The following is a 12149-nucleotide window of genomic DNA, read 5'->3' on the forward strand; positions in this document are numbered from 1 at the left end:
GAGGTAAATTTCTCTCATTGATGGCCCACTCGTGAACATTTCCCTGTTCACGGCACAGTACCGCTTTAGAATGTTGTCCGTATTATGCCATACCCTGTCTAGATGCAGGAGGATTTCAAGCTACCTTGAGACGGGGGCGGTGACCTTCTCCTTCTCTCGGTTCCTACTCTGCAATGCCATTATTGTAGTTCCAAGTCTCGCAAGTCCTCGATATTCTGTCTTGCCTTGCCTTGCTTCCTGAAGTCAGCTCGATTGCGTGTCGGCAAGAATGTCGTCGACAGAAGACAAGGGGCCTACGATTATTGCAGTGATCTGCACAGTCACTAGCATCTCTACGCTGCTCTGTCTGGCCCGGCTGTATACACGTGGACGTATTCTGGGCCACTTGCAGATGGATGACTGGTTGGTTTTTCTATCTACGGTATGGGACATTTGTTCTTTTGCCCCGTCCTATATACTTTTCCGGTAAGACATAGACGTCTGACATATGCCGACATGGGCCTTCTCTCACCTATCAGGTCTTCGGATGGCTTTCTGTCACATTTGGTATATTGGCCGTACACTCAGGTCAAGGTCAACATTTTGATACCCTCAGCTCCGGCGAGAAATCCGGTGCTATCTTCTGGACAATGGTTGGGTTCTGCCCGGGCGTCATGTCTTTTGGCATACCCAAGCTAGCAGTCGTATCGCTGTTGACACGCCTTCTGGCCCCCAGCCGCCGTCATCTCATCTTTCTCTGGTTTCTGGCCGGCCTGACTATGACCAGCCTATTCATCTGCATCGGCCTTCTGTTCGGCCAGTGCACGCCAAGCAGAGCACAGTGGGACTTTTCAATCGCCAACAAAACGTGCTGGAGCCAGTGGGTGCTCGTTCGCTTCGCCATGTTCGCTGGAGGTATGGTATATACTTGTGTACTGCCTCTGCTGGTGGTCTTCTATGGATTGACATGGTTCTGGATTAGTTCTATCTGCGACGACTGATTTATACCTGGCCGTGTATCCTGGTGTTGTCCTCTACAAGCTACAAATGAAGCTGAAGAAGAAGATCATGCTCATAGTAGCTCTAGGGATCGGATCTGTGTGAGTAACCTTCCAATGCCAATGTTGCCCTTTACAAACCAACAATTACTAACCTTCAATGCCAGTGCCACTGTTGTTTCTATCTACAAAACTACCCGACTTCCCAGTCTCGCGAGCCCTGACTTCTCCTTCGATACGTCTGACCTTCTCATGTGGACGTGGTATGGACATTATGTCTCGGTCCCAGAACATTCAAGCATCCAAATCGCTGACACATAGCCAGTATCGAAGGCAATACCATTATCATTGCATCTTGCATTCCAATATTACAACCCTTAGCCGACCGTGTCCTTGGCTCCAGCTTCTTTGGAAGCTCCGACGACCACAAGCAATACAAAAACTATGGCACATCACGTACAAACGGCCGTGTCGGCACCTCCGACATCGAGCTAGCAAGTACCCGCCACAAGCCCCGGGATCCACTGGGCCTCACCTTTTTAGACAAAGACGGAAGCGAAGAGACGATTTTGCGCTCAGCGCAAGAACAGAGCAATCGGGACAAGCCTAACGCCGGTGGCCATACGGAGATGCCAGACCACAGCATTGTACGTACAGATGTGGTGACGATTTCCTATTCACAGTCAGAAAGCACCACTGGTGACATATACGGATTGAAAACATGGCACAGAGAAGTCTAGACAGTATACCAATTGGAAGTTGCAAGTCTCTCTCTCATTTATGGAGTATTGTCCTATTACTGGTTGGGTCGAGGAGTGGGGTTTGCAGCTGCTATTGAGGTTTACAAAAAAAAACATACCCAAAAACTCCAGCCTCGAGGTTTCTTGCCTGCCAGACAAACTGGGAAACTCCATATGTCTCGTCGATTTTTTTGTTCTTGTAACAAAGCACGAGCTATGTTTTTCATTTCTGTGCGGCGAGAATAAGGAAGCTGTGTTCCTAGACAAATCTATTATACGATACATTTGCGAGTGGCATCGACGTGCAAAAGAAACACTGTAGAATAGGCATAGGCCTTGGGTATGCGATCGCACCTCTTATGGTCTTTTAATGTTCGATTGGAAAGCCAACACCTTAATGCACCGAATTGTCTGTCTTGATACGTCTGTCTACGAAATGACTGGTGTTTTCTTGTATGCTTATTTCAAAAGTTCAATCTAAACAGCCGGTATCCTTTGTAAAGAGCGGGTCTCCTCTAGCCTGCTCCGTACGTACGGAGTAGTTCTACCTATGAGTTTCGTAGCAGATATAGGCGCTCCTTATCACCTTCAGACGGGCAGGATTACATGAAGCATTAGCTGTATAGTTACTCCGTACATATCTGGCAAGCCCGGGTTTTGTTCAAGGTAGGCCTACGAGTAAAGAGATTGCGCCACACTACGTCGCAGGGCACGTAGAGTATTTTATGCGCGTTGGTATAGCTCAGAGGTAGACTGCAAAACGAGATACTCTGTACACATCCCCGAAGGTAGTTGCGGAGTACTGGGCCACATACGACGTATCGTGACAAGCCAGGGTTGTAACTCAACCACGGAGAACGCGGAGTATACCCCGCTAACCTGTGATTTGTCAAATTATGGGTGCCCAGTGAGCAAGTATTGTTGTGGTTAGGTACTTCCGAATTATGCCGACCTGCATGAAGCCCATACTAAATAGCGCCTTGCGCCACACAGTATATGTACATCTCCATAACGAGTACACGGCACAATCGTGCACACTCTAACCACTTCGGCCTACTCCGTACGTCGTACGGAGTAGGTCATTCGACATGATCACAACAGGGGTCATAAGTGGACATAGTGACTGACTACGACGAAAACGGAGTAGTTTTTCAGCCTTCTAACCTACAGCAGCGCAGAGCCCGCGTACGACGAATGCTATTTGATGCTTCCAGGGCTGGTCAGCAATGTTCAGGTGGGGCAGCGGATTGAACTCCGTATGGTTGAATTGTCCAGCTCCATACGGAGTACCCAGCTTGTCTTCAACGTTGCCTTGGCATTCTATGAAGTATCTTACATAGTATCTAACGAAGTAGTACTTCGTACACGCACAATTCTTGCAGCTGCTGGATATCATTCACAAAAAGTTGAGGAAGAGCAAATCTGTAATACGGCCAGACCCTACAGTGTCTGTCGAGCCTGCTACGAGGCGATGACACGACTAATATTCGGAAAAAATGGTTTCATTTCGCAGTATGCCGAACAGGTTGTGCAGACGCTGTTGGATGATCGAGAGCAGAGGCAATGGCGTGCTTCGCTTCCGGGACTCGGCGTTACGATACTAGAACAGGCAGAGAAACATTCCGTACGAGCAGATTCTTGGCCAAAACAGGACGAGATACACTGTTCATGGTTCAAGATTGTTCTCTTACGCCTCGGAACTCTGGGCGCGACCCTTAATGTGACAAGAAGCCCAAAGTACAATACAGGCACAACTTGATGCGCGTCAACTTTGTGGTATGTCCCTGAGCGAGGATACTCCGTACAGTAGCTATAGGTGAGTCCTACTACACAGCTCTCCTCGGTCACGTCGAGGTCTTTGCTATGCTGCTTGAGCAGATAACATCAGCAGGTAGTCCAATTGAACCCCTTGATAAGGCGACAGATGAGCTTCGAGTTTGATGCCGGAACTAGCCAGTCACGCCGTCCTCCAGCCTTTGGTCTTTCTCAGACGTACCGACGAGCACTGGACCCTCGGCTCCGTGACTCGCTGGCCTTGGGAGAGTGGTGACGGTGGATGCGGCTGCTGTGGGACGGCTCCACCGCAGACATCACGGGACTGCCGTCGGAACTGTGGCCATAGTATCCATCCCGACTGACACGTCTATCGCGGCGACGGGACGACGGTCGCGGCGAGACAGTGACGCCAGCAGTGGGACCACCACGTCGGCTCCGGCGGCCGCGACGGAACTCGCTGAGGACGGCGACGACGAACCAGAAAAACCATACGATGGCGGCAACGATGATGTAGGCGGTCTTGGCGGAGCGCGAGGCATGGGCCAGGCGCAGGCCGAGCCCGCCGGTGACGATGCCAAGAGAGATGCCGATGCGGCCGTTCCAGAGGTGCAGATACGACCAGACAGTGCGGCGGCCAAGTTTCTTAAAGCGCGCATGGTGGACAAAGCCCAAAATGGGTTGAAAGAAGAGTAAGACGAGCGTGACGATACCCATGATCGGGTGCGCGTTCGTAGACGACAGGCTGAGCTGCAGCGACACTGTCAGCAACCGGAACAGAGATACACAGCAGAGACAAAGGGGGAGACCACGCACCAGACTGCCTCCCGAAAAGGGAAACCGGACAGTATTGACGAGATAGAGGCCGAGGGCGGCACCAGCAACAAAGAGCAGGTAGGCGAGCACCTGAGCGATAGCGTGGATCCAGATGGCGAAGCGACCCGGGATAATGCGCATCAGAATGGCGCCTACGGGCATGAGCACAACGATAGCCAGAGATGCCAGGATGCCGTGGACTGTGCGGTAATGTATGGCCTTTTCGAGTGTGGAGCCAGAAATGCCTGGGAAGCCGTTGCTGCTCCCGAAGAAGCTGTCACTGTCGCCGTTACCGCTACTGTCTCCTCCGCTACTAGATGGATAGCTGCCACTGCCAAAGGGGCCGTAGTAGCGCTTGGCTAGGGTATCCGGGGACCCGTCAACATCCGCTGCCGCGACGGCCGTGGCGCCGATGACGATGGCCGTGGCTGGAATACACAAGTCAGCTTCCGCACGATACTGTTGGGTTCAGTTGTCTTCGTACCTCGGACCAACATCGACAACCCAGATAATTGCGCCATTTCTCAGTGTACTTTTTCGTGAGAGTACAGAAAATATAACGATAGAAGCAGAATCCCACATTGTAGATGGAGGATTGCAACGCTCGCAATATCAAGATGAACCCCAAATGAGACGGGCAACGCTTTCCTGGACAGAAACAGCAGCGATAGAGGCGGCCCAACGACCTGTCTGCATCATCACTGAGCTAGTTGCTGATGCCAAGACCAGCGTATAACTGTGTTCCCGGAACTGGCACTGGGGAACTTCCGCGCACAGCCACAGGTGCAGACGTGGTCCTGAGAAATGCGGCATCGTCTCGAAAATGCCAATGCACCATTTCACACCCTTCTTGGCCACTGAGCCTCGGCCCAGCCATCAAGATGCGCGCCATACGCTCGCTGACATTTCCGGTGGCCAAGTGCACCGCCACGTCCACCGCCACTGATGTGGTCCCGTGACGCTACCGCCCTTTGCGCTACCGTGTGCGCTGCCCGCCAGAATCGTCCGCGTCACGTGCGCCACCAGCTTCACGTCGTGCACGTCGCCCACCCAGAAATCATACTTTACCTTGGTCTCTCAGACATACTGCACCACGTCCTGCAACATCCGCGTTCGTACGGCTTGTCAAGCTGCATTTCGGGGCAGGGAACCCTCCTGGATTGCGCGTTTTTCCTCAAACGCATTTTTGTCCGAAGGAGTGGTAAGTCGGATGTGTCTGGCTGACGTTGTCTCACACTGGTCTGTCTCGCAATGCTCAGCGCCACGGCCCGTCGCGCCGCTGCAGAACTATCATGCCTTGAGAACATCGGCCGTCCGTCTTGAGAAGCCCCAACGTCCATCAGCATCGACGGTGGCAAATTTCCAAGATTGGCCGTGGTACCCACGACGGCGATAAGCTCTGCTCGCTTCAAAAGGCATGATGATGAGGTGGCAAGTTGAGGAACTTAATCTCGAATTACCGAGGCCGAAGTCACTCTGTCCATTGATATCGAGGCATCCGGATGTCTGTCGAGAAATTTTGCAACCCCGCCAACCCCCACTGTCATATCTCATGATTTTCATAGTACGACGTCTTTGGGCCAGAGCTCGGTTATGGGTTTTGGCATCGTCTTTGGAGCGGGACTTTCCAAAGACCTTACTCGTAACCGTATGTTCTTGGGAATTTTTAATTATCCGATACGACGTCCTCAGTTTGACAACAGCCTACGGAGTACCACAGCATGTATAACAATTCGTCACGGGCAAGTAGAGTAATGTCATCAAGCAGCACTGCGTTAGCATTAAATTGTACGCGTACGCTCGACCCTCCCACAGTCTGCACTCAAGCCCAACTCCTTTACGACGTACGTTCGCTGGCCAGTCTCCACCGCAAGTTTGTTGTGATGGAAGAATGTCACTGGGCAGTAGCGGTGTGAGCAGCTGGACGCTCTTGTCACGACCTTTCATTTTCATGGAGAGGAGTATACTCCGTATGCGAAACAGGGCCGTATTCAGAGAAGACCAGTCTTTCGCATACTCGATCCTCGTGCCTCCCCTGTAGGATCCCTTGTGTGAAATTACATAGTAGATCCCCAGAATATAATCCGTGCAAGCAGGGATATAGCTCGTACTTTACCGCACTCCGTATGTTTTTTGTTGAGCCAAACATACGTAGTAGTCCCTGTGGGACAAAAAAGGGATCTACTGGCGATCGTCCATAAATGTACCTGGCAGCTCCACTCTACTGATGATAGTTTGGGCAAGTTCGTACTCCGTACTCCGTACTCCGTATACTTTTCCTTCCAAGGCTAGTTATCCACAGAACCTCGTCCCCACACTACGAGTTGTCGGTAAATAGGGCCCTGTCGGTAAGGCCGGGACGTCGGCAATCGTTGCTGGAAACAAAGAAAGGGTATGTAGCCTTTGCTTGTCTCAAAACATCGCTCCCCGGTCCGGCACCTCACAGCCGGCCTCTGCTTCGGCTGATCCACATCATGCAGCTCTGACCCCTTACCCATTCGTACAGGACCTTGAGAATCAGGCAAGTATCGTAGATACAGGACAATTGTCGTGCGCATGGCGTACCAGTCGCCAGAGTCTACGATCAGAAACATCAGGTAATAGACATAAGCAGTTTTTTCTCGTACGGCGCACTTCCTTGTATGCTTGTCTGAACTACGAAATACGTGGCATGTTTGCCGTCCTGAGTCGTGACATCTTTAATCCATTGTTCTGAAACAATCTGGTCTTTCACCGCCCAACTCTTGTGGGAGAGAGACGGAGTCTCTAGCGGTGAGATCACCACGACATACTGAGGAGTCAATCTAGTCCGGAACTTGGTCAATACGAGAAGAGCGGTTGGTCTTCCCCACAACACCTGCCCAACACGAGATCCACCTAAATCAAGATCGACACAATACACGGGCTAACCTACCCGCAAAAAAAGCTTAGCAATGGTAGTCAGACATAGCATTCTCTCTCGAGCTCGAGTATATAAAGTCCTTTGATGTCTTCTCTTGCCAAAAGATTTACTTCAGCCCATCACCTCTACAATCTCCAGAATCACCAGTACCTTCCAACTCTTCACTTTCAAACGACTCTACCAGTCCCAACCAACCTTCAAGATGCAGTTCTTCGCCACCGCCCTCTTCGCTGCCGCCGTCGTTTCGGCTGACGCCGTGTTCCAAGTCACAAACTTTGCCGCCGCTTGCGTCCCGCACAGCGTCGAATGCAAGTAAGTATCACGATAACCACGCATCATTCTTCCGTTCCTTATTCTTACAAACTTTCCTTAGGTACTCCTTCAATGTGATGCAGATGAATGCCGGCGAGACAGTCGCGAACATCTGCTCCGCCTCGGCTGTCTCTTCCAACACCCTCCCCGCCATTACGGACGGCAAATGCAACAACTCTTACCGCACCTTCACCGTCACCCGCGACCACACCGCCGGCCTGACCCTCGCCGTGACCCAGATGGTTTCCCCCGCGAGCAACCAGGTGGCCACGCACCTTATTCCCCTGTCCCAGATTACTACCACGAACGACAAGGTTGCCAACGTTGAGAGCTACAACGGCCCTACCAGCTTCACTCTCAGCGATTAAATGCCTCCTCTTAGATGTAGGGTGTCATCTTGACCCCTTTTGACGAATGGCATGGCTTGACTCTTAGATAGATTAACTTGGTAAGGTTCTCGTGATTTTGGGTCCCTCAAAGACTGCGATCCGCCTTATAATGTTCGTTTAGAAGGCAAAATTGAAATTATCGCAAAAATATAAAAGCTGTCTTAGCACAGGCGTGAAGTAAACGGGTCTGTACTGGATGCCATTCATTTTGTAGACACCTGGGTCCCCCCAGAAATAGAGCTTTGTTCCATCAGCGTACAGCTTAAATTAGAGCGTCCTGGGCGAGATGCATGACAACCGGCAATTGTCAATAATCCCTCTTCAGGTTCTCGCTTCACCTCTAATGTATGAGCTCTTTCTGCTGCGTGGTAATGGAAGTTAAAGCCAAGTTACTTGTCATGCCGCTACGTTCATTTGAATACGGAAAGTGTTACTCATTTGGGTTTTTCTCTTTTTCGGTGCGTCCATATATAACAAGGCTTTTCTGAATTCCTCTCGTTAAATGCACTTTGTAAGGGAGATATATATATACTCTGTACGGTCTTCTACCACCTCCCAGCGGTTTTCGAAGTGAGCTGCAACATGCTTCATCGAACCGAGCAATGTCCCACATCGTAAAATCGGATTATCTATGGATGACCTGTCGCTTGCCATAGCCATAATAAATAGATACGGCCGCATGCAGACGTTATGTCCATGCTAACGTCAAAAAAAAAGAAAACCTACTTTCTCGCTTACATGTATGGCTCAAGAACTTCCTGGGTATGAGCCCAAATTGCATTCTGTGCCTTCTCTCGAAGCAGATCCAAAGCATTCGCAATCAGAGCGCAGTTGCATTGGTGATTGACGAGAAACAGTCCATTCTCCTGCTTTCCCAGCGAGTTCACGCCCGGCTTACCAAACCACGGCACACCGTGGCCGCCGAACGCAGCGCTCGTGCTGATAAACAGATGTCGCTGCCCGCTCGTCTTTGCACACACCGAAAACAGGCCCACGATGAAGTGGAAGATCAGTCGGAGGATCCGATATACGAATGGCTCCGAGTCCATGTTTCGTCTGGTATGTTCTGTACGGACCCACCCGGGCCAAGAGTGAACGAAGGTCACAGCAGGATCTTCGACGGCCATCTTCTCTAGCATTGTCATGTGGATGGCCGAGTATCGAAACATGGCTTTGAAGTTGCCCAATCCCTTATACATGATCAACGGTGCATCGCCGATCTTCGACGCCCCTGGTCTGCCGCCCAGAATGCTGATAACCCTGGCGCTCTCTGCTTTGCGAAGGAGGGGCAGAAGATGGAGAAGGAACAGCATCCGTTGGAAGTACTCCAGACTCTGGGTGACCTCCGAGACCTCGCTCTTTTCCGGGTATGAGCTGAGCAGATCATATCCCGTGCCAAAGAACAGCAGGCCGATGCTGGATTCCTTGTCTTTGATGACTTCGCAGATTCTTTTCGTCTCCGCGAGGAGTGCGACCTCACTGTCAGTCCAGACAACTTCTGCCTTTCGGTTGATGGCATTCAGTTCCTTAATGAAGGTTGCCACTCGCTTTGCAGCACTGTTGCGTCCGACGAGGTAGATTCGCATGCTCGTGCCCGTGGCAATCAAGGCACGGACCGTAGACTTTCCGATGCCGGACAAGCCGCCGATGAAGACGGCGACATGTGGGACTGAGGTATCGCTGATGAGCGAGTTGGAAGCCTGAATCACTTTGTCGGAGACCATGGTCGACGAGGTAGTAGAGAGATCACGTAGTCAGAGAGAGTTTGAAGATGCCAAAGTTGTCTACGTGAGGGCAGAACATTGATTGCGAGGAAGAATGACGAAAGTTTCAAATGCCATTTTAAGGAGCTTCGACTTACGGGTACGGAGTACACGTGACGAATAAAGCTGAGTTCATTGAAATCTGGAAAGTCGTATCCTACTTTTAGACAAGAAGTCCACTCCGTAATGGTGCCTGGAGCGCTTTGCACTTTCCTTTCGCCTCAAGGCAATCATCAGCAAGGCAATTTCTTGTGCAAAAAACACCTAACCCCTCCCATAGCAAACCACGCACGAACAGTGGCGCCTCGGGCGTGATTTGAGACACGACTCAGCCCAATGCTTTTACCATGTAGTTCAGCGCGCACTGGCACATTCACTTCACTAATTCATGCAGCCTCATAGACGAGTACGGGACTTTCTTTGCCGCAAAAAGGTTTCCACCCAATGACCTGTCTATTCCACGCATTGAGGTGGCATTCGAAGCCCCCACAAAGAATGACGAGCATGACGAGCCTTCCTGAAACGGACGGCAACTTTCGACTCGCTGGAGCCCGGCTTGGCTCTGTTCAGCCTGATTCCCCACAGGCTCCGTGCATTGCACCCCCACTGCAAGATATGCTTGCGGGCCAGTAACGTACGAGTAGCCTGCTCTAATAGTGTATATAGTGCATATAGTGTATATTAGAAGGCCGGCGCTTGCAATGCAAATTTCGGCATTGGCCGAGCCGCACAAGTTGGCCTTGTTCGCTGATGAGGATGCCCTTCTGCTGATCGCCCGCACGTGAGTAATCTGCATTTAGTGTATAAGCCACATAATTGGACTGGCTGCTGCACCCTGTACATAGTGAGTCGTCGTAATGGGCACAGTCTGCTGTCACAGTGAGACCTCGGATTATGAAGTCCGGCCAACTCCGGTGCGGGCCAGATGGACCGCCCTCGACAAATTAAGGAAAAGCATGCCTCTAAGCTATAGAAGGGCTGTGCGGTAAGAAAAGCGACTCGCAGGTGCTGCTAGTTCGCGCCGGGCCCACTTAAGTTTTTGATCTTCGTGGTGGGGGTTAGTGGACGAGGAAGGCGCAGAAACTTTTTTTTTTCTGCCGCCTAGGTTTTTCTTTTGCCCTGCTCGAGTAAGACTGGCCCCAAAAGGTTAAAAAGGCCGCGTCGCGATACTCGTTCTAAACTCGCTGAACTTTGCCTCTTTACCACCCTCGATAAGCTCTTGCTTGTGCCCAGGACCGCCGTGCACAGCACAAATCGCTTGTCCCTTCCCCGTCTTTCTTTGCCCCGCCTATTACACGCACACACAGAAAAGCCGCCAAGATGGTGGAGAAAATTTACGTCACTTACAATGAGGTAAGATACAAAAACTCGAACCCGGGCCATGGCACCACCACAGGTGTCGTGCATTGCGCGTGCCACGACACCTGCCGCTGTTGGTCTCGCACGGCACACAGTGCACGGAACACAGCACAGGGCTGCTGCAGCCGCTAGCGCTTGCAGGGCACCTCTCTCTCTCTTCTGCGCTGTGTCTGGCCGTCAAAGAAGTGCCCACCCTTCTGATGTTGCTGACCCTTGGCCTCCTTTCTCCGCATACAGGTGCACCAGCTCTGCCAGGAGGCTGCAGGCCCGATCCTGGAGCGGTTCCAGCCGCAGCTCATGATCGCCATTGGCGGTGGTGGCTACGTGCCGGCACGAATCCTGCGCTCGTTTCTCAAGAAGCCCGGCTCGCCCAACATCCCGATCCAAGCCATCGGCCTGTCGCTCTACGAAAGCCTGCCGACTGACGACGTCGCCGAGGAGCCTGGCACCAAGGTCACCCGCACCCAGTGGCTCGACCTGTCTAGCCTCGGCTCCATGAGCAATCTGGTCGGCAAGCGCATCCTGATCGTGGACGAGGTCGACGACACCCGCACCACGCTCGAGTACGCCGTCAAGGAGCTCGAGAAGGACGTCGAGACAGCCCGGCTCGCAATTGGTCCCAACGCCGCCAAGACCGAATTCAGCATCTTTGTCCTCCATGTGCGTGTCCTCTTTCCCTGTATTGTATCACCTTTCAGATCATCTGGGCTGACACTCCCCTCTCCCTTTCAGAATAAGGATAAGGCAAAGAAGGGTGCCCTCCCCAAGGAGATGATGGACTCGGGCCACTACATTGCTGCCCGCACCGTTGGTGACGTCTGGATCTGCTACCCGTGGGAGGCAACAGACATTGAGGCTCACGACGCGGCGGCCCGGAAGCAGCTGACCAACGGCCAGAACTAGAGCGACACCAGGAGAGAACAGAAGACTAGGAAGCGATACATCCCTTTTCACAGGCGTCGGGTGGGTTTTCAGTATTGTTTGTTTCGTCCTGTTTTCTGTTATTGCCACGTTACGCAGCTTTTCATAGACGCAGAGGAGCCGAACCGAGACCGCCTCTTCGCATGTACACACATATATGATCACAGAGCCAGTTCACGTTGCCTTGAAAATGTATG

General features: G+C 51.8%; 4 protein-coding genes across 4 annotated transcripts; 2 read left to right on the forward strand and 2 right to left on the reverse strand.

Annotated features, from left to right (window-relative positions):
• Window positions 1–3703: 3703 nt before the first annotated feature.
• Window positions 3704–4827, reverse strand: CMQ_7541 (uncharacterized protein; the record flags this gene model as incomplete). The annotated part of the gene is made up of 3 exons (XM_014314546.1): window positions 3704–4240; window positions 4307–4734; window positions 4791–4827. The coding sequence occupies 3 exons, from the start codon at window positions 4825–4827 to the stop codon at window positions 3704–3706; spliced, it is 1002 nt and encodes a 333-aa protein (XP_014170021.1).
• Window positions 4828–7410: 2583 nt separating this feature from the next.
• CMQ_7739 (glycoprotein) lies at window positions 7411–7888 on the forward strand (the record flags this gene model as incomplete). The annotated part of the gene is made up of 2 exons (XM_014314744.1): window positions 7411–7520; window positions 7582–7888. 2 exons carry the CDS (start codon window positions 7411–7413, stop codon window positions 7886–7888), a joined length of 417 nt encoding a protein of 138 aa, XP_014170219.1.
• A 755-nt stretch (window positions 7889–8643) lies between these two features.
• On the reverse strand, window positions 8644–9633 carry CMQ_7517 (short chain dehydrogenase reductase; the record flags this gene model as incomplete). The annotated part of the gene is made up of 1 exon (XM_014314522.1): window positions 8644–9633. The coding sequence occupies one exon, from the start codon at window positions 9631–9633 to the stop codon at window positions 8644–8646; it is 990 nt and encodes a 329-aa protein (XP_014169997.1).
• Window positions 9634–10992: 1359 nt separating this feature from the next.
• CMQ_7628 (xanthine-guanine phosphoribosyl transferase) lies at window positions 10993–11934 on the forward strand (the record flags this gene model as incomplete). The annotated part of the gene is made up of 3 exons (XM_014314633.1): window positions 10993–11025; window positions 11269–11691; window positions 11764–11934. The coding sequence occupies 3 exons, from the start codon at window positions 10993–10995 to the stop codon at window positions 11932–11934; spliced, it is 627 nt and encodes a 208-aa protein (XP_014170108.1).
• Between the last annotated feature and the right edge of the window lie 215 nt (window positions 11935–12149).

The sequence above is a fragment of the Grosmannia clavigera genome (assembly GCF_000143105.1).
Source record: "Grosmannia clavigera kw1407 unplaced genomic scaffold GCSC_173, whole genome shotgun sequence".
NCBI classification, from domain to species: Eukaryota; Fungi; Ascomycota; class Sordariomycetes; order Ophiostomatales; family Ophiostomataceae; genus Leptographium; species Leptographium clavigerum.